The sequence below is a fragment of the Rattus norvegicus genome, chromosome 14 (genome assembly GCF_021556685.1).
Source record: "Rattus norvegicus strain SHRSP/BbbUtx chromosome 14, alternate assembly SHRSP_T2T, whole genome shotgun sequence".
Classification (NCBI taxonomy): Eukaryota; Metazoa; Chordata; class Mammalia; order Rodentia; family Muridae; genus Rattus; species Rattus norvegicus.
The window spans coordinates 85,104,715-85,125,792 of NC_141547.1; the positions used below are offsets into that span (position 1 = coordinate 85,104,715).

The following is a 21,078-nucleotide window of genomic DNA, read 5'->3' on the forward strand; positions in this document are numbered from 1 at the left end:
TCATGCATTTGCAGAAACTATCTGTAGCTGGCAAAAGCACGCCTCTGCCAGAGCATGAGGCAAATCATAGTCTGCTGCTGTGGACAATCCCAGCTATTTTCTCTAGCACCGTGTGCCCCGCCATGATGATAAGGGACTAAAACTCTGACTCTGTAAGCCAGTGCCAATGGAATGCTTTAATGCTTTTCTTTGTAAGAGTTACTGTTGTAAGACTCCAAAGTGGTCTTATCTCAGGAGCGAGACCCACAGAACACAATATGACGATGGACCGATGCAATGGCAAGAGGTTTATTGATCCATGTGCATGGAGTTGCTCAGCCACGCAGGGAGAGTTAACCCCGAACTCAAAAAGCACACATTTTTTATACTTTACAGAGGGCTGACCTCAGCAACAGGGCTAGCTGGCTTACTCTGATTGGTGGAATACAGAACAAAGGATCTCTTCAGGCATTGGTTGGTTCACTCAAGGGGCTGTTTTTGGCTTAATTGGCCAATTTCCTCATCCCGCTCTGCACCTGGCCTCGGAAAGTCCCTGGGAAAGGGGGGAGGGGCGGGGAGCCGGGTGGTCGGATAAGGTCAGACTGACACATATTTCTTCATTACCCACCATGGTCATAGTGTCTCTTCACAGCAAGACAACACTAAGACAACCGACTTCTATCATCTTGGAATGCAGTGAAAAATAATAATGAACTCAATGGTAAAACTGACCAGCTCCAGATGCACATAAGCAGTCTAAACACTTCTAAGTGTGCCCTGGAACAGACTCTTCTCAACAGCCACAGAGCTCAAGTTGCAGAAAATCAAACTAAAGCCTTCATTGTAAGTCCGGATAAATTATAAAGAAAATCCAATCCCAGCCTCAGAGGGTGTTGGCAGTTAAAGTAAGTGTCTTAGTTAGGGTTTTACTACTGTGAATAGACATCATGTCCAAGGCAAGTCTTATAAAGGACAACATATATTTGAGGCTTACAGGCTCAGTCCATTACCATCAAGGTGGGAGGGAGCATAGCAGCATCCAGGCAGGCATGGTGCAGGCAGAGCTGAGGGATCTACATCTTCATTGGAAGGCTGCTAGTGGAAGACTCAATTCCATGCAACTAGGGCTTAAGCCCATGCCCACAGTGACACACTTACTCCAACAAGGCCACACCTCCTAAGAGTGCCACTGCCTAAGCCAAGGATATACAAACTATCACAGAAGCTTACTGCATTTTTGTTTGATCTGTATAAGTGTAAAGAGTCTCAGACAAATGGAAGAAAGTCTCCATTGGATTGTGGCAGAAGGGAATCTTGGTCCATGAACCAACTTCCAGACTTGAACCAGTCTGCAAACATAGAACCCATTGAATGAAGAGATGGCCAGTTTCCTACGGAAGGGCCTTGATAAAATACATTAGGGTTTTATTGTTAGGTTTTCTCTAGTCATTCCTCAGAGGGACCTATGTAAAGGTAACTATACGCTGGGGGAAAAGAAACAATCAGACTTTCCTGTGTCTGTGGGATACTGGTTCTGAAACTCCAAGAAACCCTGTGGCCCTCCAGTTAAATAGGCGCTTACAGAGTTCAGATGATTAATGGATGTAGCTGAAGTCCTACTCAGGAGGTCCAGTCAGTGACTGAACTATGGTTATCTCCTCCTGAGTGCTTTGAATGTCTTCGTGTTTGCCCCACGATGTATACTTGAGATAGATGTGTGTAAAAGTTGCCAGGATTCTCATATTGGCTCTTGGACTTGTGGAGTGGGCTATCTGTTACGGTTGGAAAGGCTAAACGGAAGCCTTTAGAATTGTCCCTGCCAAAACAGTGTTACATCCCTGCAGGATTGCCAGAAATCAGTGCCACCATCAAGGACTGGAAAGATGCAGGGTATATCTGGCCAGTACAAAAGACAGAAGGCTCCTGTCGTGGAGAGTGACACTTGACTGCTGACAACTCAATCAAGTAGTGATGTAGGGGGAGTTTCCCTAATTGTTTGATTAGCTAAATCAAGACAGCAGAAACCAATCGCTGGGTGAAGATATTGAGGCAGGTTTTCTGGGTCCCAGAGAGGAAGAGGAGGATATGATATTGAGAAAGCCTTTTCCAGCCAAGCGGTGGAGAGAGGAGCATGGGCACCATATAGCCTGGTTAGCTCAGGTTAGACCCGGTGGCAGCCTCCACCACCGGAAGAGTTCCAACATAGAATAGTTGATGAGTTTAGGACAATAGATTCCAAGCCCAGTGGTTGTGACATCTGGCTGATTTTAATATTAAGATCATCTGGTGTTTTCCATTCGAGACAATTCAGGCGGGCAAGAGAGAGGGCGCAGCCGCAGGGTGGTCTCTTTTTTTCTTTCTTTTTTTCTTTTTTTTTTTTTCGGAGCTGGGGACCGAACCCAGGGCCTTGCGCTTACTAGGCAAGCGCTCTACCACTGAGCTAAATCCCCAACCCCAGGGTGGTCTCAGCTACATTAGCTTCACGTGTTCTTAGGACAGTTGCTGAGCAGCTTAGCAAACCAGCCAGAGGAATGGGCGGTGGTCTCAGGAAAAAGCCAGTTGGCAACACGGCTATAGCTGTTTTCAGAGCTTAGCCAGGATCTCGGAAAGGCTTCAGTTAGCTGTGGGGGCTGACTAGCTGGAGCAAGAGTGCCATATTTTAAAATTACACACAACAGTGACTTCTTTTTTTTTTTAAGATTTGTTTATTTATTATATATAAGTGCACTGTTGCTGTCTTCAGACACACCAGAAGAGGGCATCAGATCTCATTACAGATGGTTGTGAGCCACCATGTGGTTGCTGGGATTTGAACTCAGGACCTCTGGAAGAGCAGTCAGTGCTCTTAACCACTGAGCCATCTCTCCAGCCCACAACAGTGACTTCTACTGCAACTGCTGCACCAGGTGTGATGTCCTACTTGTCAAATGAACGCATCTCCTGGTACATGGTATGCAGCCATTGATCTAGCAAAAGACTTTTTCTCAGTACCTGTTCATAAGGGCCACAAGGAACAATTTTCTTTCAGTTGGGAAGGCCAGCAGTATACCTTTACAGTTTTACCATAAGGGTTTATTAACTTTCCAGCCCAGTGTCATAACAGTTTGAAGGGATCTTGATTGTCTATTCCAGAAAAATATCACATTGGTACACTCTATTGATGACATGATGCTGGTTTGGTCAAGCGAACAAGGCAACCACTTTGGACTTGTTGGTAACACATTTTATACATCAGAAGATGAGAAATAAATCCAACCAAAATTCAAGTTTTCACTACCTCAGTGAAATTCTTTGGAGTCCAGAGGTGTGAGACATGTAGAGGTATTCCCTCCGAGGTGAAGGCTATGTTATTGCACTTGGCCCCTCCCACCACCAAGGGAGGGGGGGGACATGTTTAATGGGTCTTTTTTGATTCTGGAGATAGCACATTCCTCACTCAGGCGTGTATGCTAAATGACTGGAAAAGCTGCTGGCTCTGTGTAGGGCCTGGAACAGAAGGCTCTTCAACAAGTCGGGGCTGCTGTGCAGAATGCTCTACCACTTGGACCATGTGATCCAGCTGACCCGATGATACGTGAGGTGGCCGTGGCAGAAGGATGCTGTCTGGAGCCTTTGGCAGGCTCCTATAGGTGAATCACTGAAGAGACCTTTAGGATTTTGGAGCAAGGCTCTGTCCTCATCTGCAGACAATTAGTTTCCTCTTAAGAGACAGCTCTTGGGCCTTAGTGGAAACTGACTGCTTGGCAATGGGCTATCAAGTTGCCATGCAACCTGAACTGTCCATTATGAGCTGGGCATAAAGTCGGACATACACAGCAGCGGTCCATTATTAAACGGAAGTGGCATATATATGACTAGACCGGAGTAGATCCTAAAGGCACAAACAAGTTATATGAAGAAGTTGTCCAAATGGTTTTCTACTCCCCATGCAATGCTGTCTGTTGCTACACATGAACCTATTTAGCCTTATGGGGTGTGCTAAATCACTTGACTATGGAAGAGATAAGGGCCTTATTTATGGATGGTTTCTTCACACTATGCAGACAGTATACAGGAGAAATGGCCAGATGCGGGATTGTTCACTGACTCATGGCCTGTAGCTAATAGATTAGTTGGGTGGACAGGGACTTGGGAAGAATATGATTGGAGAATTGGTGAGAAAGGCATCTGGAGAAGAAGTGTGTGCATAGATCTCTCCAAATGGACAAATTATGTGAAGACACTTGTGTTGTATGTAAGTGTTCATCAAAGGGTAACTACAGATAAGGAGTTCAATAATCAAGTAGATAAGAGGAGTTCTGTGAACAGTCAGTCTCTTAGCTGTGGTGGTTTGAATGAAAATGGGCCCATATAGGCCCATAGGGAGTGGTACTTTTAGGAGGTTCGGCCTTGTTGGAATAGGTGTGGCCTTGTTGGAGGAAGTATGTCACTGGGGATGTAGGCTTTGAGGTTTAGATACTCAAGCCAGGCTCAGTGTCACTTTCTCTCCCTGCTGCCTGCCAATCCAGATGTAGAAATCTCAGCTCCCTCTCCAGCATCATGCTCCTCACCATGATGGTAATGGGCTAAACCTCTGAACTGTATGTAACTCATCCTCAATAGAATGTTTTCCCTTATAAGAGTTGCCATGGTCATGGTGTCTCTTCACAGCAATGGAAGCCCTATTAAGCCATCCTATCATTGCCCAATGGGCCCCTGAACAAAGTGGTCATGGTGGCAGAGATGGGCTCAACAATATGGATTCAGATCTGCCAACAACTAAGACAAACGCTGAGGCTCAGATGTGGCACCTTTCCCCTGGGTGCTGGCCAGCAATCTGGTGGCAGGTTGACTGCACTGTACCACTTCCTCTGTGGAAAGGACAATGCTTTGTCATTCCTGGAGAAGATCCTTATTCTGGTTATGGATTTGCCTTTCCAGGATGTGATGCTTCTGTTAAATATACTATCTACGGATTTATATAATGCCTTATCCACCATCATGGTATACCACGCGGTATTGCTTCCAATCAAGGAGCTCACTTTATAACCAGAGAAGTGTGACTGTGAGCTCCTGATCTCAGACTCCACTGGTCTTGCCATGTTCCCCACTATCCTGAAACAGCTACTTGGTAGAAATATGGAATGGCCTTTTGAAGACACTGTTTCAGTGTTTATTAGGTGGCAGCAGCCTGGAGAGCTGTGATAGGGTTCTCCAGAAGGCAGTATATGCTTCGAATCAGTGTCCCATATATGGTACAGTTTCCCCCATAGCCAGGACCCATGAGTCCAGAGTCAAGGGATGGAAAAGGGAACAGTTCCACTCACTGTCACCCTTAGTGACCCACTAGGAAAATTTTTCTTCCCGTTCCCATGACTTTTTTTTTTAATATTTTTTAAAAAGATTTTATTTATTTACTTTGTATAGGAGTACACTGTCGCTGTCTTCAGACACACCAGAAGAGGGCATCAGATCCCATTACAGATGGTTGTGAGCCACCATGTGGTTGCTGGGATTTGAACTCAGGACCTCTGGGAGAGCAGTCAGTGCTCTTAACCACTGAGCCATCTCTCCAGCCCCCGTTCCCATGACTTTAAGTTCTGCTGGCCTAGAAGTTTTGGTTCCTGAGGGGGAAGTGCTCCTGTCAAGAGCCTGTCTAAGATTCTATTGAACTGGAAGCTCAGACTTCCTCTGTCCAATTTGGGTTTCTTAAGCCCTTAAGCCAGCAGGCTATGTAAGAAAGGAATGACAGTGTTAGGAGTTATGACTTATCCAGATTACCATGAGGAAATTGGAATGCTTCTCTACACTGGAGACTATTGGTGTATGGAGTCTCTTGGTGCTACCATGTCCAGTGATGAATGTTAACAGGAAGCTACAACCTAACCCAGGCAGGATGACTGAGGGCACAGACCCTTCAGGAATGAAGGTATGGGCCGCTCCTCCAGAAAGAGATCCAAGACCTACTGAGGTGCTTGCTGAAGACAGAGGAAATACAGGATAATATTTATTATTAAACACAGGAAATACAGGTAGTAGAGGAATGTACTTATAAATACCAGCTAAGGCCATGTGACCAATTGCAGAAACGAGGTTTATAATTGACAAGTGTTTCTGTTATATTTTGTTAAGAGTGTGTTTGTACAGATATTTGTGTTTTCTTCATAATGTAATGCAACATCAATTAAGAGAATAAGGGGTGGGGGGGGCTGGAGAGGTGGCTCAGTGGTTAAGAGCCCCGACTGCTCTTCCAGAGGTCCTGAGTTCAGTTCCCAGCAACCACATGGTGGCTCACAACCATCTGTAATGAGATCTGATGCCCTCTTCTGGTGTGTCTGAAGACAGTTGCAGTGTACTCATATATAATAAATAAGTCTTAAAAAAAAGAGAGAGAATATCAGTGGTTATATATATCTAAGTTTTGAGATTCCAAAAGAAGGTTCCCTAAAGGACACTGACACTTGTTCGAAAATTTATAATGTGTCTGCCGTTGTATAAGGGATAGTTATTTTGTTTGGCATAGTTATGACACGGTTAAATAGATAATGCATTTGTAATTGTACAGGAGGTATGTATACTATGTTAGGCATAATTATGGCCTGGTTATTGTTTTCATTTGGAAATTCAAGCATGTCATAAAAGGAATATTACCTGTGTCAAGTTGACAAGGGGCGAACTTCTGAAGGCTATTTTCAGTTGTCAACCTCACCACTTCTGGAATTAACTAAAGCCCAAGTTGGAAACACCTGTGTGGGATTTTTTTTTTCTTAATCATTTGAAATGGAAAGACCATTTTTGGGGTTGGGGATTTAGCTCAGCGGTAGAGCGCTTGCCTAGCAAGCGCAAGGCCCTGGGTTTGGTCCCCAGCTCCGAAATAAAGAAAAAAAAAAGACCATTTTTAATTCCAGATCTTTTGTGGTGGGAAGATCCACCTTTAACCTGGGCTAAACCATCTGCTCGCGGCTTATATAAAGGACATGGAAGAAAGCTCTCCTTGCCTGCTTGCTCTCACTCTGGCTGGCAGTCCATTCCTTCGCTGGCATCAGCACCCACTTCTTTGCGATTCCAGCATGTACTAAAGACCAGCCGAGACATCCAGCCATGTGTACTGCACAACTATGGATCCTTGGACTTGCCATTGGTAGATAGTCATTGTTGGACTAGCTGAATAACTTACATACACACATGTGTAAATTCCCATATTTTTTCTATAGTTCTTTTTCCTCTTAGAGAACCCTAATATACATATGATCCAATAATCCCATACCTGTTTACCCAAAAGAAATGAAAATGTATTTGTGATGTTTAATATTGTCAACTTGACAGGATTTAGAATCAGCTAGAAAACAAGCTCTCCAGTTGTGCCTCTGAGGGATTATCTACATTAGTGTAACTGAGGTGGGCAGACCCACCCTGAGTGTGGGTGATTCACTCTTCCGCCTACTGGTGCATAGAAAAGACTAAGTGCACGTTAATCTCTGCTTCCTGGCAAGGGGACTGTGTGGCCAGCTCCCTCAAGCTCCATGCCTTCCAGGCCGTGACGAGCTGGACCTTGAACTGTGAGCCATAGTAAACTGTTTCTCCCTTGATTTGCTTTTGTCAGGGTATCTTACCCAGGTTCCTTAACTATTGCAGCAGTGTTCACACAGAGGACACTGAGACACACGCCTGTAGCAGCTCTGGTTACAGTCACACCGGTGTGAGCCTCCCAGAGCCTAGTAGACAGTGGAACATTCACCGAGTGTAGCAACAGGAGACAAGCTTGATCCACGCAACAAATGCAGGAACCTCAGAAGCACTGGCCAAGAGAGAGGCCAGCAACAGTTTATGTAAAGTTCAGTTGCACATCTACGACATGCTTGTAAGGACAAAGCCAAATGAGTGAGTGTGTGCATGTGTGTGTGTGAAAACTCATAAAACTAGACTCCAAAAGAATCCACTTTATTGAATGCTAATTTTTAAAATTCTTGCTAATCTGCTGGTGGGTCTAGGAGGCCCTTACCTGTCAGGTCCTGAAGGAGGCAGGGACAGTGGGCACTAGGTGTATAGTAAGGCAAGGGCAAAGGGATATGAGGACACTGTGACCAGCCCGCTTTAGTGCTTCCGGCTCAGAGAAGGTGAAGAAGTTGGTCACAAAGAGCCTGCAAACAGGGACCAGAAGTGAACTGAGAAAGTGGGGGAAGGGAGGAGTACAGCTGAGACTAGAAGAGACGACAGAAACACCAGAGCCACAGGACCTGAGTGAGGACTGCAGGTTTGGAACTGCTGCAGCGCTGTCCGGAGCGGCGGAGTGACACGTCTTTAAGAAACAGGACCAGGGAACCCGCACCTCACAATCTCAGGACAGGAAGAACACTGTGCGGCTGCCCCCTGATGTGGCTAAGTTTTAGTACTCTGCTGCCAGACTGGGCTACAGTCTATTCTAGGAACCAGCCCTCCCAGAAGGCATTGCTGGGGCTCTGGATGCACAAGGGATTGTGGGTAAAGGCAAGTCAGGCTCAGCCTAGGCGGGAGTGTGAGGGAAGACACCTGTGGGGCCAATTCCTGAGCTGTGCTGCTTATGAAGTCTGGTACAAGTACCCAGGTCTGCGGGTGGCGCTGCCAGCACTGGATGTTGCTGACCTAGGCCACCTTCTAGTGCAACACGGCACTCAGGCAGGCTTCTTCTGCAACACCTCATTGCCAGAATTATACTTCCCATATCAGCCCAAGCCCGGGGCAGGGACATATGTCTGTTTTCTGGCACACGGAACCAGGTACTCTGCAGCAGACACTGCAACCACAGCTGGACCAGAACCAAGACTTCAGACTCTGCCACAGGTTCGTGATGTACATGAACTGCTAAGAGCACCTGACTGTGAGGAGAATGGAGGCTGAAAACTGAGCTGACTCGGGGTCACACTCAACCGATGAGGTAAAAAATAAAAAATCCCATTTGCACAGGTGAGGCCGTGGGGTGGCGGTGCTCCTGTCTAGAAACATTCCTGGTCAAGAAAGAGACAGCCCCTCATCTTCTCGTGGACAGGTATGGCAGCCAACAGGCATTTTTCATCTCAGGCATTTCTCTGCTCTGGAGGAAGATACTTGAGACCCAGGAACCTGAAAACATCTTCCTCAGAAGTTGCGTGGAAAAATGTCTTCTGCAAAGGACAAGAAGAACGTTAGCGGCCCAGGTCATGTTATTGTGTGCCGTGCAGCCATGACCATGTCATGTTACCTGGCGGTATGCACCATATTTGAGACTGTGGACTAGATTAGGGTTATGGGGACTGTTTCTTACCCTAGTTCCTGGAGACTTACCCGCTCAGGATCAAACAGCCCGTGGCTATTAAGGCACAGCCCCTTCTCTTGCCGGCTGAATCGCCGTAGCTCCCTCTCAAAAAACTGAGGAGAGAGGGAAGGGACAACTTCCTTTAGCAGGGCTGGTCCACCACAGTCCCAGGCCCCAGAAGAAACACCCGACTTACCTGGGAGCCAGTCCAGCCAAGAAGAGCAAAGGGGAACTGGCTGTTGGGAGTGACCACAAGATCTACCCTCACAGCTTTCCAGGTTGGGCAGGGATGCAGGGGCCCCTCTAAAGCTGCCTGTTGGGACTGTGGCAAGCGCAAGATGCAGAAACTCCTCTCAAAAGCATCCATGGTGGACCTCTGCCGCAGGATGTGGGCAGAGTCCGCTAAGTGGCTGCGATGGTACTGGTGGTACAGCACAAGTCCCTGGGAGAAGGGAGGCAGGTGTGGCCTGGTGTGCCACGGTTCTGGGAGGGCGGAGGGCCACTCAGTGGTCACTCCTGGGCAGGGCACTGGAGGCCCTCACCTGGCTCTGAAGGCACCTCATCACTCTGGGCAGCAGCCCTACTTCTTGGCCCTCCTCAGGGTGGGTGATAAGGAAGTCCACGTCATGACCTTGTAACTTCCCCCTGAAACAGACAGTCTGATTCTCAGCCCTCAACATAAAGTCACGTTAAGTGAGAGGAACGGCCACCCTGACCGTGTCCACCACTCAAGTCCCTCCCTTAGGAAGGAGCCTGGAGTACACTCGGAAGGTACGGATAGGCCCTCTTACCTTCGGAAACCGCCAGTCAGTGTGACAGTGGCTCCAGGCAGGATCTCCCTCACGGCTGCCTCTACCAACTGCTGCAGAACCTCGGCCTCTGCCCGGCTAACTGGGGTGCTCAGGTCCTGGTAATACTGCAGCCCTGTGGGTAATACTACAGCCTGTGATCCCCATGGAGCCCCACCCCCAGCACAGAGCAGCTACCACAGCTATGGAAAAGACAGAGGCACGGAGAGAAAGGTTGGGGCCAGAGTAGAGTGAGATCCTGCAAATAGCCTACTTCTCCTTTCAAAATCCTTATTTTGAGACAGCTGTAGAATCACATGCAAATGAAGAAAACAAGATTCCCCTGTGTCCAACTCCCCTACAACACAGGATCTTACAAAACTGCAGTGAGTGAGTTTGAGACCAGCATGGTCTATAGATAGAGTTTCAGGCCAGCCGGGGCTACATACCAGAGGGCTGGGGCAGAGAGCTTGTTAATACGCGCCTTATAAGGCCCTAGCTTCAGTCCCCAACAGTCCAACAAAACAAACAAAACATTCTTTCACAGAACTACATGCGACAATGGAGTTAATACAGGCAGGATGCAGCCAGCCCTTTGAAGGTTCCAGAGTCTCCAGATTAGTGAGATGTGGTAAAAAAAATAAAAAATTAAAAAATTAAAAAAAAAAACGGGAAGGAGATGGGGTACTGCTGGCCGCCTCTCCTCTGGCCGACTCTGTCTCCTTGCCTGTGAAAGGGGCACCACTAAGGAGGTTTGGGTGTTAGGAATGGCACAGACAGAAGTCCTTAGGAAAGGCTGCTGGCTATCCTGTCTGCCTTGCCCTGGGGAGAGGCAACTGAAGCAGGAGCACCCTGGGGAGGCACCGGTAAGCCATGGTGCCTTTCAGCACAGTCTCCAGCCAAGACCCCTGGCTCAACCCAGCAGCTTATACGGACAGCACGTGCGCTCGTCACTGGCCAGCTTCGGAGGGTCTTAGGAATCCCATGCTCTCCTTTCTCTGTGTTTCCCAGAGAAGGCAACCACGACTCTGAGAGGTTAGTCTTAAAGCCGTGGTTACAGACCTAGCAAATGGAGGAGCAGACTTGAACACAAGGTCTGTGTTCTTTCCACTCACAGTGGAGCCTGCACAAAACCACATATCACGCCAGCCACTGCCCTGCACTCAGGCTATCGGGCGTGTTCCACCCTAGAGCTAAGGGCTTCATTGTGTAGCTTTCCAGGTCCAGGCAGCTCTGGGAAGCTCACCTGCTTTCTGCTGCTGGGTCAGTCTCTGGGGCTGCTCTCTGAGCTCATCCAGGGTTCGTAGCCCTTCCTGGTACCACCGGCTAGCAGTCTTCACCCCAACCCCGAAGATGTGGGTGAAGAGCTATGTAGAAGAAGGAGGAGGAGGAATGGATGGGTCAAGAGCAAAGTCCACAGAAAGATGCCCCTGAGGGTGTTATCTTCATGCCCAATGCCACAGGACAAGGACTCAATCCTGAGTCAGACTACTCTCGCAGGGGACTGAAACCACAAAGTCTGAGAGTAGCCCTACTAGGGACAGCATATTTCTGCTGCCCAACTACCAAAAAAAACTTCAGTAAGCTCTCTCTTTACCTTTATAAAAAGTCTGTCTCCTTAACGCACAAGCCCAGCCTGTGCTTACAACAGACCCCAAAGAGTTACTCTAATATACAGGCTCACCACCAGGTTCTTACTTGCCGGGGAAACCCTACCACAGTGGAGCTTGCTTGTGTGTTTCTTCCACAGCAAAGCCAAGGAAGAGTGAAAGTGAGGTGGTTTCAAGATAAACACTAGAGGCCTAGCCTGTACCTACCCCAGTGGGTTGCTCTCAAGGTTCAAAGGCCAGCTGGTCCATGGAGTCCTGGACTAAGCATGCCTTCCTTGGGTCAACCAGAGACTCTTGAACGAGACTAAGGACAGCCCCCACAGCAGTGAAGGCTATACAAAATCCAAACCCTTTTGTGGACACATCTCCTAGCAGTGGATGTTACAGATGTGTGTCAAGAAGAGAGAGACCAGGGCTGGAGAGATGGCTCAGCGGTTAAGAGCACTGACTGTTTTTCCAGAGGTCCTGAGTTCAAATCCCAGCAACCACATGGTGGCTCACAACCATCTGTAATGGGATCTGGTGTGTCTAAGACAGCTACTGTATACTCATATACATTAAATAAACAAATAAATCTTAAAAAAAAAAAAGAAGAAGAGAGAGACCAGGTGTGGCTGTGCACACCTATAATCCCAGCACATAGGAGACAGGTGCAGGAAGAGCTCGAATCCCAGCATAGCCTTGAACTATGGAAGGCCCCAATCACAAACAAACAAAACGAAGCAGCCATGTAGACAAGCAGAGAGTAAAAGAGCCGTCTCAGGCCTGTTTCCCTGACTCTGAACTCTGTGAAACTGTCGCTGCAGTCTACAGAACCTGGCTTTCAAAACCTGGTACTAGCTGACTGGGGTGGTGGTGCCTTTAATCTCCAGGACTTGGGAGGCAGAAGGAAGGTAGATCTCTGACTTTTGAGGCCAGTCTGGTCTACAGAGTGGGTCCCAGGACAGCCAGGGCTACACAGAGAAACCCTGTCTTGAAAAAACAAAACCAAAACAAAAATCTGAATCTAGGGCTGCAGAGATGACTCAGTGGTGAGGACCAAGTACTACTCATGCAGAGGGCTCGAGTTTAAACCCCAGCACCACCTCAGGTAGCTTGCAACTGCCCCTATCTCCAGGAGATGTCACCTGGGCCCACCTCAGTCAGCACGTGAGCATGCATATATGTAATTTAAAGAATAAACCTACGAAAAAGCCTGACATTTGAATACGATGGTGCATTCTAGTATCTCAGCATCTGGGAGGTGAAGGCAGGAGGAAGGTGGCCTCAGCTACAGAATGTGGTTCAGCCCAGCCTGAGCTATGAGAGATGCAGTCCTCCAAAACCAAAAACAACCCCTTGCAAGCTATCCTCTACACTCCACATGTGTGCCGCGGCGGCGTGCTTTCCCCCTGATAAATACATAAACAAACCGATTTTTAAATATTAAATCTAAAAATACGTAAAATACCAAGAGAACAAATACATTGTTTTTAAAAGTGGGCAGGCCCCACGCCTAGAATCTCAGCACTGGGGAAGCAGAGACAGGTGGCTTTTAGCTGGAGGCCTCTCTCAGCTTCAGTGTGAGAAATCTCAGCCCCCTACTCTGAAAAACAAAGAACAAAAAAAACCTTCTAATTACAGGTATATTCTATTTTCTGCTGGCATGGATGTTTTCTAGGACTTTGAGGAGTCCAGGAAGCAGAATGGAGAAGAGACACCTCCAACATCTTCTAGTGCTCCCTTCTGCCCAGGAAACCCTCGCTGGGGCTGGGGCTGGGGCTGGGGCTGGGGCTGGGGCTGGGGCTGGGGCTGGGGCTAGGGCTAGGGCTAGGGCTGATGAAGAAACCTTTTTCTTAATTATGCCAACATCAAGGTCACCTCAGCTCCAGCCCCATGTCTGATCTACCCAGCGTAGCCACAGCCAGGCCTCCGGACTAGAGGACTCTCTATCAAGTCCTTCCTGTCACCCTGTCCCACAATACCACCTCCCAGGAGGGCCACATTTCACTGTCACAGATCTCAGGCCACTCACCTGACAATCTCCGGCTACAAAAGGAGAGGCAAGATGTCAGAGCAGAGAAAAGCAAGGCGCCCGGTGGCCTTCGTATCCGGGTAGCAGTGAGTAGGCACAGGCACAAGTGCCTCATGCAGACAGGCAGGCCACAGGGCTGAGAATGGTACCCAAGACCAGCAACCGGTGATGCAAGGTGATTGCAACATGCACATGCGTGCACACACAAATCCTACTGAACACGTTTTGTTCAGTGTGCTCTTTTTCATTTTGACGGTGGTGGTGGTTTTTGTCTTTTGAGGCAGGGTTTCTTTCTTGTAGCCCTGGCTGTCCTGGAACTCTGTAGACCAAGCTGGATTTAGAATTCACAGAGATCCGCCTGCCTCTGCCCTGGCTAGGGCTGGGAATTAAAGGCCTGTTCCACCACCGCCAGGCTCAGTGAGCACTTTATTACATTTGAGAATATTCCGTCAAAAAAAAAAACAAAACAAAAACCAAACAAACAGATGGTGCTGAGTGATGTAGAAATTTCCCTATGCTCTGTCTACATGTCTCCACCCTGCTGCCTATCAGGTGTCAGTTTAGCTGCCATTCCTTAGTGACCATCTATGACCCCAGGGCATGGTGAAAAGGTCTCTGCTGGCTGCTCCTGTGGGTTGTGCTGTGAACCCCTGCCAAAGTCCTGTCCCCTCCCCTGACTCGCACCTTCATGGTCTGGTGCCTTTCTGAGCAACGGATTTGTTCCACCTCCTCACACGTTCCATGTTCTAGCAGCTCCTGAGACAGGAAACAAAACAAAACTCTGAGCCCAAGGCTGAGGCAGCTTCCTCCGTACCCTGCAGAGAGGGGCTTTGTCGTGTTAGGGACCAGCCAGACTTGGAAATGGAGACTGTGCCCAGGGAGGTAACCAGAGCTTTAAGAAGCAGCTGGTGTAGCAGGGACTCCAGCTACGAAGCTCCTCAGGGCCAGAGTAACGGAACCTGTGGTATGGTTCACTCCTCACACAGGATAGACCCACGTTTCCCGTTAGAAACATGTATGTCTTCATCTGAAAGCAGCTTTTGCCATTATGGGTTCTTCAAGGAAAAATATCTAAAAGGCTGGTTCAACGTTAGGTCCTCAAAAACCATTCCAGGGTGCTTTCTGATGCCACCCCAGACATCCTGGGATTGCTATCGGTGAGTCACTCATCCGCCCTAGGGCAGGGGAACAATTCCCACACTGGGAATCTGTGCTGAGACTTACCATGGCCATGCAGCGGCTTCCTGTGGCTGTCATGCCTTCAGACCCGGCTTCGAACTAAGTCTCCTGCTGTTCCACCGGGTCCAGGACTCCCCAGTCTACCCGCTCACCCCAACAAACACCTACCTGGATTACTCTAAAGGAATGTTCCCCAAAGTAAGGCAGTCCATGCAGCTGGCTCAAAGATGTGACAGGGTAGGGTAGGGACTTGAGCATGGAGGCTGCTCTGTAGAAGGTGAGAAAACGGCCCTCTTTGCCTTCGAAGCCCGCTGCCTCCGCCAGTGTCTCCAGAGCCTCCTGCAGGGAGGGCCCTTGGTTATGGGATGAGGTACCTTGCCTCCGCCTTTCAGCTACCAACCAGCTCCACCCATGTCCCCATGTTCATAGATGCAGCTTACTGAGAGGAGAGTGTTATGGGGTGTGAGAGGCGAGGGGCGCTGACAGGCATAAGCTGGTATCGTCACTGAGATGGGGGGTTCCTTCCTGGGCTCAGCTACCTGAAGAAAAAAAAAAAAAAGACAAGGCACAGGTCATCAGGAAGCCGCAGCACTGGTTTGTACTCTGCCCCCCAACTCTACATATATGGGATAGGGATGGGGGGTCTCAAAAGTGAGGGAGTTTGCCTCCTGTCTCCTAGCAGCCTGACTCCAGAGCATCCCAAGGACAGGCTTCTGTCAACTCAGTTCACCCCAAGTACTCACTAAGGAAGAAACTAATTCTACTAAGAGTGGTCCCAAATGATTAGACCAGAAGGTGGGATGGTCCAGTCCCCAAATCCTTGCTGGGGTCTCTACTGCTTTCCCCAGGCCCCCCTGCAGTCTTGGGAGAGTCCTCACTCCCTACCTCCTCCTGAGGATACCAAGGACCTGCTATTGTGTCATCTGTTCCAGCTGAGCTAGTCCTTCACTAGCTCACCTCCAGGCGGTGCTGGACCTCCTCAGGGACAGGCTGTCCTGCTGCCATGCTCTCTGTAAACCAGCTAATATCTAGCAGAGCCGGCTGCGGGCAGTCTGGGAGAAGAGCATTCATGTCCTTCTGCCAGCAGATGGCCTCCTTGGCTGAGGTCCCCTCCATCACCACATGTGTCACCTCTGAGCTGGAAGGAGAGGAGAATGAAACCCAGGGCCCTAGCTGTTCTTTCTGCTCCCATCCCAAGACTTTGTTCTTTGTTGTTTCTTTCCAGAAAGCATTCCCAGCCCCTCCTTGATGGATGAACACCTGTCCACTTGGGTCCAACAGGTTCTTCCTCCAGCCTCACTCACAAGCCACTGAGATTCTGTATCCTCCACCCTCTGCCTCAGGTGCCTTAGTGCCCAGGGCCAGGTGGTTCTGATCACAATGCTAATCGATGTTTGGAGACTTGCTCTGTAGGCCAGGCTAGAATGCTAGCACCCTTGCACCAGGACTGCAGACAGGCATCCCACGCTGCTAAGATTTTAAGACAGGAGACTCTTGCCCTATTTATTCAAACCCCAGTAGGCGGACTCTAGCTGTATGCCCTTGGAAAGGGTAGCATTTATATTTTCTTTACATTGGAAAAATCAATGCAAACCATCTTGTCAGGCTGTGGTAAAAATGCAGAGCCACGTGCAATCCAAATTGTTATCTCTACTCATTTAAGTGAGTCTTCAGGTACACTAGTCTTTAGGAATGTTTCATTTGTGGAGAGCAGAGTTCCAAACAAGCCAGCCAGCTACAGGAACACAGGCTTCAAATTCCTCTAATCTCCTCAATCTCAAAGTTATCCCACTGCCCTAGGCATGTTCTCTACTGGAGCCAGTTGGTGTCCTCTGCAAACCCAGGACATCCTTGACCGCTAGCTCACTGGGAGGGAAGGCAGCTAGCAAATATTGCTTACTAACCATCCCTCCTTGTATGGCTCTTTAAAAAGCCTCTGACTCGATGGCATCCTTTCAAAAAGAGGAACTCCGGGTTGGAGAACCATACCGCAACCGCGAAGTACCAAGGCTGGCTTGGAACCCAAAGCCGCAGGTGCTGCTTGCTGTCGCAGCAGCTGCGCGCCAGCTCTCGCCCTGGGCCACAGTTAAGTCCATGCACTGGGGTGACGGGCATAAATACACCAGCACCCCACGAGGCTGGCATCCCCCCCCCACCGTCGGGCCCTGGCGGGAGCCGCACACCTGTAAACATCTAGGATGCGGAAGCCTTTGGACCGCGCCAGGCGAGTGAGGAAGGCCCGGCGGCTGCGGCCCATTCGCGGCTCCGCAAGGTAGATGGCTACACCCGGGAAGCGCGCCGCTGGAGGCGTGGAAGAGGCTAAAGCGCTGTGTGGGGACCCTGCTCGCACCCGCCGCCGTCGCTTCGGAAGCATCTGGACACCGACTCAGGAAGCACGGGAGGCCGCAGAACGAAGGAAGGCAGGGTCAGGAAAGAAGGCGGAAGGAGAGGGAGGAAGACTGCGGAGAGAGGAAGTGGTGTTTGCTCTATGCAAACGAGCCGCCCTCTAAGATGCTTTAGATTCCCTCCGGATGCCCCAGTTCTATGCAAATAATGCCCGAGGACTCTTCTGTTTTGAACTACTCTCGGAGAAAGCCCCATTGGTTTCTCAGACCTCGGAGGAGCCTGGGTCCGTAGGCGGGGCTTCGCCTTCTACTGGGCGGGCACTTTTCTTCTTTCGGGGCGGGGTCTTATCCTGGGTCAAAGGCGAAGTTCTGGTCCAGCCCTCTGCTGCCTCTGCTGGTGACGGGGCGCCCACGCGGCTTCCCCTGGGTATACAGAGGGCAGCCGATATGTAAGTCTGAGTAGTCTGCGTGTGAGCTGGTGGAATGTGAGAAAGTTTTCCAATCTAACGAACGGCACTGGGACAGCTGGCGGTCCATTTGGAAAATAGGAATTGGCCCCCTCACAAACTGTTTAGTGTTAAGTAAGTTCCAGATGGATCAAACATTGAAATCTGAGAAGGAAACCAAAAACTCTACTGGTGACACTCGATTTTTTTTTTCACTTTAAAAAATATTTATTAGGGGCTGGAGAGATGGCTCAGTGGTTAAGAGCACGGACTGCTCTTCCAGAGGTCCTGAGTTCAAATCCCAGCAACCACATGGTGGCTCACAACCATCTGTAAATGAGATCTGATGCCCTCTTCTGGTGTCTGAAGACAGCTACAGTGTACTTATATGCATAAAATAAATAAATAAATCTTTAAAAAAATATTTATTAGATGTATTTATTTTTATTTTATGTGTCTACGCGTTTTACTTGCGTGTGTAGCTGTCCACCACGTGCTTGCTTGGTGCCCGCTGAGTGACAAAGTATCAGATTCTTGGAACTTGAGTTAGGAATAGTTGTGAGCCGCTGCCCCTGCGAATGCGGGGAATCTAATTCAGTTCCTCTGCAAGAACAAGTGTTCTTAACCGATAAGCCATCTCTCTAGTCCCTTAAAAATAAATTTTTTAAATGGTGTACTTAACTGTTTTGTCTGAATGTATGTATGTACACCATGTGTATGCCTGGTGCGGGTAGAAATCTGAAGAGTGTCTGATCTCCTTGAACTGGGGTAAGGATGTTTGGGAACTGAACCCAGGCCCTCTGCAAGAGCAGCAAGTGCTCTTAACTCCTAAGCTATCTCTCCAGCCCCATTGGAATATTTTTGCGATCTAAGGAGCAGGACCAACTTGGGAATACTGGAGGGAAAGAATGGCAAGTGAAGCCACATATCACTTTAAATTTTTGGTCTGGCAAGGTGGCGGCATAACTGTGCTGTCAGCATTCCAATGGAGGAACTCCATTTTGAGAGTAGGTTGGACCGGCTCTGGGTGGTAAGTGTACTCTAGTGGCTGTGTGCCTATGAGAGTCCCCGAGCGGGCTAAAGGGCAGGTCTGGAATCCTGTGGTAGGTGGAGAAGGGAAAGGATCTCTCTTGGACTGCCGAGGGACCTGTTTGTGACTATGGTGGTACTGGGGATAGCTTTTGCAGCAGAACTCGCAGCAGAATGTGTAGTTACCAGGTAGGCCTGGGCCCCAGTGTTGCTAAGATGTGCTTGACTAGAGTCGCCCTTCCCGGAGGGTAGTTCTTGGATGATAACAAAGACTCCATAGAATGGAGACTTCAGATCCCCATGTAGAAACTGTCTTTTGGTTTCATTCCTCGAGTTCCACACAGTCCTCCTGTGGCAGTCATTGTAGGAAGGTAGTGGTGGAGTAAGTCTGAGAATGGAGGGGCCTGCCTCAGGGGCAGCAGCGAGGTGTGCCAACTCCTGTTTGTCTCCAATACTAGGTGTCCTTAAGATAAAAGGGAAATGTGGCACAATCGCCTGGATGAGCCTAGAGCGCCTAACCCTAAGTAGAAAGAATGCTGTGTATGCCTTCAGACCTACTGAGGAAAAGGCCCCCAAAAGTTCCTTAACTGAGAGCAGGTGGCCTCAGGAGACAGGCCCAGGCTGTTAGCATTCTAAGCTCCACCCCACAGTTACCTGGCAACAGCCAGGTATGCTCCGCCCGACATTACCCCAGCAACAGCCAGGTATAGGCAGGGGCAGAGACCTGACCTGAGTGTGGGGAGTCTCTGGCCTTCGCTCTCCAGAACCCCCAGGCTGCTCTTGTGCCTCTTGGGAAACACTGACATCAGAAGGATTTGGGTGGTCTATTCTAGTAGAGTTAGCTCAGGGGTTCCCATCTAAGTTTCAAGCTTCCAGTTCGTTCTACTCTTGGAGACACCCACATAGAGAGCCTACACAGTCTACCTCATGGCTGGCCTCCTTCAATGGCCCTGAGGCTTGCTGCCCTCTCTCCAACTCTCCAACCTGTGTTGGGAAAGAGGGAACTACTCAGTCGGAAACCTTCCCAAAGCTAGACAGCCCACAGCACACCTCTGCCCCTGCCCCACCCCAGCAGCGCCTCTCTTCGGTTTCTGCTTTGGTGTAGTTTGCACCTGTGTGAGGCTCATTCAGAGGCTGAGGGCTGGGAGTCCGCTCTGCTCCAGCATCTGCCCTTCCTGTCTTCATCCCTTTCGCTCTAAAGGCCACTTGCCAGCAACACTTGGAAGGCTTGTGGTTAAACTCATGATGCTGCTGGAAAGGGTGGGTGGAGATGGTGGGCCCCTCAGGAGTACTGGCCTGGACCTTCAAGCTCTTTGATACATTGTAGTCGTTCATTTCTGGAGTGCCTTTCCCATGGCTGCTGTAACATGGTCACAAATTGGATCAACAGAAACAAATTCTATCCTAATTTTCAAGGCCAGAATGTAAGAACAAACAAACAAAGAACCAAACCAGGTGTCAGCGGGGTCAAGTTCCTAAGTCTGCAGTTGAGACACCTGTCTGCCTCCTCTGGTCAGTGCCTCTGCTATCACTTTAGTGGCTGCCTTCCCTCTGGGCTCTTCTATGAGCCCTCCTCTTTCCTTAGAATGACACTGGTCAAAAAACATTGCTCAAATTCAGGAGGCCATCATCTCAAGGTTCTTCCCCTAATTATATCAACAAGGATTCTTATTCCAAAAAAGTTCTGGGATGACATAGATGTGAGTGTGTGTGTGTGTGTGTGTGTGTGTGTGTGTGTGTGTGTTGGTGGTGGTGGTGGTGGGGTGCTTTTCAATCCGTTACCCTGGGGATAGCTTTCCCACCTTCTCTGACTTGTCAGAACCTTAAGATTTGTGTAATTTTATTGTTTGAAACAGGCCTTAGTCCAGACTGGCCTCAAACTTCCAATACCCCCACCTCAGCTTCCTCACTGCTGGGATTATGGGCGTGCGCTGCCATGCCTGGCTTAGATTTGGATATTTGGCAGTTGATGTTCTAGCACTGGGGCTGGGGCTGGTGCTTGCCAGGACCTGGGTGGTTATGTAACAAATATAGATGTTTTATTTGGGAGAAACAGTTGCTGCCTTTTAAGGAAGATTTGTGTCTTTCCTTCTGGCCGGGTACCATGCAAGAGCCCAGTGAGCAGTTGGAACAGTGACCAGTATGGGACCCCATTGCAATATGGGAGTCGTGGAAGTCAAAAAGCACAGAGACCACTTTCTGCCTAGGGATTTAGCCAGAGGATGATAGCAAAAGAAAGTACCCTTAAAACGAAGGCTCTTTGGGTCTGTCTATCCAACCCAGGCATAGCTGGCAATAAGGGAGTGCCTCAAGGGCTTAGAAGGAGATAAAGACAAGGGTGCTTGCATACCCTAGTTCCAAAGACGGCCATGTGCAGTGGTTTGAATAGGAATGGTCCCCATAGACTCACGTGTATGAATGCTTGGCCCACAGGGAAT

The 21,078-nt window shown here is 49.0% G+C and overlaps 1 protein-coding gene across 8 annotated transcripts; it reads right to left on the bottom strand.

The window, feature by feature from the left end:
* Nucleotides 1–7,883: 7,883 nt before the first annotated feature.
* On the bottom strand, nucleotides 7,884–17,455 carry Polm (DNA polymerase mu). Of its 8 annotated transcripts, none has more exons than XM_087582604.1 (11): nucleotides 17,171–17,455; nucleotides 15,778–15,953; nucleotides 15,261–15,359; nucleotides 14,989–15,159; nucleotides 14,326–14,397; nucleotides 11,264–11,384; nucleotides 10,021–10,153; nucleotides 9,772–9,874; nucleotides 9,426–9,671; nucleotides 9,259–9,342; nucleotides 7,884–9,098 (listed from the first exon to the last, which is right to left on the bottom strand). In XM_087582604.1, the coding sequence occupies exons 2-11, from the start codon at nucleotides 15,934–15,936 to the stop codon at nucleotides 9,012–9,014; spliced, it is 1,275 nt and encodes a 424-aa protein (XP_087438730.1). In that variant the 5' UTR covers nucleotides 15,937–15,953; nucleotides 17,171–17,455; the 3' UTR covers nucleotides 7,884–9,011.
* Between the last annotated feature and the right edge of the window lie 3,623 nt (nucleotides 17,456–21,078).